General features: G+C 44.6%; 1 protein-coding gene across 5 annotated transcripts; it reads left to right on the forward strand.

Annotated features, from left to right (window-relative positions):
• The first annotated feature begins 1,004 nt into the window (after positions 1–1,004).
• LOC119586849 (ATP-dependent RNA helicase A-like) lies at positions 1,005–2,122 on the forward strand. 5 transcript variants are annotated; one of them, XM_037935582.1, is made up of 3 exons: positions 1,005–1,127; positions 1,283–1,913; positions 2,022–2,122. In XM_037935582.1, the coding sequence occupies exons 1-3, from the start codon at positions 1,080–1,082 to the stop codon at positions 2,063–2,065; spliced, it is 723 nt and encodes a 240-aa protein (XP_037791510.1). In that variant the 5' UTR covers positions 1,005–1,079; the 3' UTR covers positions 2,066–2,122. The 5 variants fall into 5 exon arrangements, with proteins under 5 accessions (XP_037791510.1, XP_037791507.1, XP_037791508.1 ...); XM_037935579.1 differs by having other exon boundaries at positions 1,283–1,877; positions 1,914–2,122; XM_037935580.1 differs by having other exon boundaries at positions 1,283–1,829; positions 1,866–2,122.
• The last annotated feature ends 6 nt before the right edge of the window (positions 2,123–2,128 follow it).

A 2,128-nucleotide genomic window follows, 5' to 3' on the forward strand; every position in this document is an offset into this window, starting at 1 on the left:
GAGTGTCTGTGTCACAGAATTTTGGCTCTGCGTATGGTAATACGACTATTAGTATTTTTTAACCCTATATTCTGACGTACCAAGGCGTTATGTGGTCAGTGTAGAGTCCGAAGATTATCTTAGGGAAAGAGCGTAAAATGAGTAAAGAAGAAAAATCTGTTTCATGAATTAGCCCTTATGAGAAATGATAATAATAGTCATAACAGCAAATCAAAATACGGATAAGTAAATAAACACGCTGCAATCATATGACATAAAAATAATAGTCATAACTATTCAAAATGCGGATGAGTATATAAATAAACACAATGCTACCATATGATATAAACGTTCCAGATAAGATCGACGCAATCTTACTTTACCATCATTTCGAGGGTGGGTGATGGTTTTAGGAGAACCTCAAAAGGGAATTTCGGCCTCATCAACTGACAATCTCCCACTTATCTTAATAGATGTAAAATCTAACACAAACAGGGAAATTTCCTTTTCATGTCCACAAGGTAATTATGGACAGTTAATAAAAAGTATTCACAAAACTGATCCTCAACTGCTTGTGACTTACTTTCAAACATTCACCTTCAGAAAGATGTGAAAATAACAAACACAGTATCTAATATCAGAGGTCAGACACGCGTGCACGTAACTGCTTGAACATGCATGTTATTCAGATCAAATAACTATGCCATTATAGTGTTCCTTAAATCTCTAGTGAAAGATAATGATATTAGAAGAACATCATAACTCGCTTTCCATATGAAGTCTCATCAGCAGCCTATGGAGATATTGATTAAAAAACGAGACGATATCGAAAAATACGAAGACAACGTATTTTGTTGTTCTGGAAGAAGACACCGACTTCCACCAGGATGCATCGAGTGTATGATTCAGAATATAACAGACTGCTTAGTCCAGCTGAATCGCAGTGTCATCATCTTTGAATGCTGGGCACGTGATTAAGCCAAGGATTTCTTCTTTACTCTTTCTTGAGTGAGATTTGTTGCAGAAAGGAGAAAGGAAAGACCTTGGGAAGGCCAAAGTGAGGTGCGTAGGAGGAGCAAAGAACGTTAGTATATATATATATGGACGCACATGAGGACAGTAAAACGACTTCCACCATGAAGCTCTTGGTGAGTGGTATTTGCCTCAGTTTCGTGCTACTTATATCATGCACGTGGAAAATTTAAATCCGAAGTTTAAATATGCACGTGCAAATTTGAAATTGTTGAATACGTGGAATATGATAATAGTGTAATATCTATGAGATGTGTTATTTATTTTGTAGATCTTAGCACTCGTGGCTGCTGCGTCGGCTGCCCCTCAGGGGTACAATCTGCCTTCGCCCACTGGTCCTTCCTTTGACTCTGGGAGCTGTGGGAGTGGACAAGTGCGGCACGTGGATGGCAGCTGCGTGACACCTCAAGTGAACAGCCGTGTGTTCCTGTACGATGTGCCAGCAAACGAAGGTGTAGTCAATCGGCCAGACTACATTCCAGAGCCTAAAGTGGAACGCAATATCATTTTTGTAAGACTGCCTGAAGGTGCAGATGGACCAGAACCCATCGTCGTACCACCGCCACAACAGCAACACGTCGTGTATGTCCTGAACAAGCAGTCTGAACATGACCAACGAGTGATCGAGGTTCCAGCACCGCCACAATCCAACCCCGAAGTGTTCTTCGTGAACTACGCAGAAGGAGAGAACCCGACTCTTCCCAGCGGAGTCGACCTCCAGACGGCGCTGAGTTCAGCTTCCCAGGGCGGCGGTCAGGTTGTTGGAGGCGGTGGAGTTGGAGGAGGAATCGGAGGTGGAGTTGGAGGTGGAAGCGGTGGTGGCATCGGAGGCGGAAGCGGTGGTGGCATCGGAGGTGGCATCGGAGGTGGCATCGGAGGCGGAAGCGGTGGTGGCATCGGAGGCGGAAGCGGTGGTGGCATCGGAGGCGGAAGCGGTGGTGGCATCGGAGGCGGAAGCGGTGGTGGCATCGGAGGTGGCATCGGGGGAGGAAGCGGTGGTGGCATCGGAGGCGGAACTTACTCTCCTCCTTCTAATATCTATGGTACACCCTAAAAGTATCCATGTGTTGACTCCTTCATCATTTTGAATAGCCATATAAGAAAATGCGGTTCAAAC

Source organism: Penaeus monodon, chromosome 22 (assembly GCF_015228065.2).
Source record: "Penaeus monodon isolate SGIC_2016 chromosome 22, NSTDA_Pmon_1, whole genome shotgun sequence".
Lineage (NCBI taxonomy): Eukaryota > Metazoa > Arthropoda > Malacostraca > Decapoda > Penaeidae > Penaeus > Penaeus monodon.

What these genes read in the sequence shown, in the direction of transcription:
- LOC119586849 (XM_037935578.1), top strand. Translation starts at nt 1,080, where the DNA reads ATGGACGCACATGAGGACAGTAAAACGACTTCCACCATGAAGCTCTTG. An exon ending in CTTCCACCATGAAGCTCTTG is followed by an intron (nt 1,128 to 1,282) that starts GTGAGTGGTATT and finishes TTTATTTTGTAG; the next exon opens with ATCTTAGCACTCGTGGCTGC.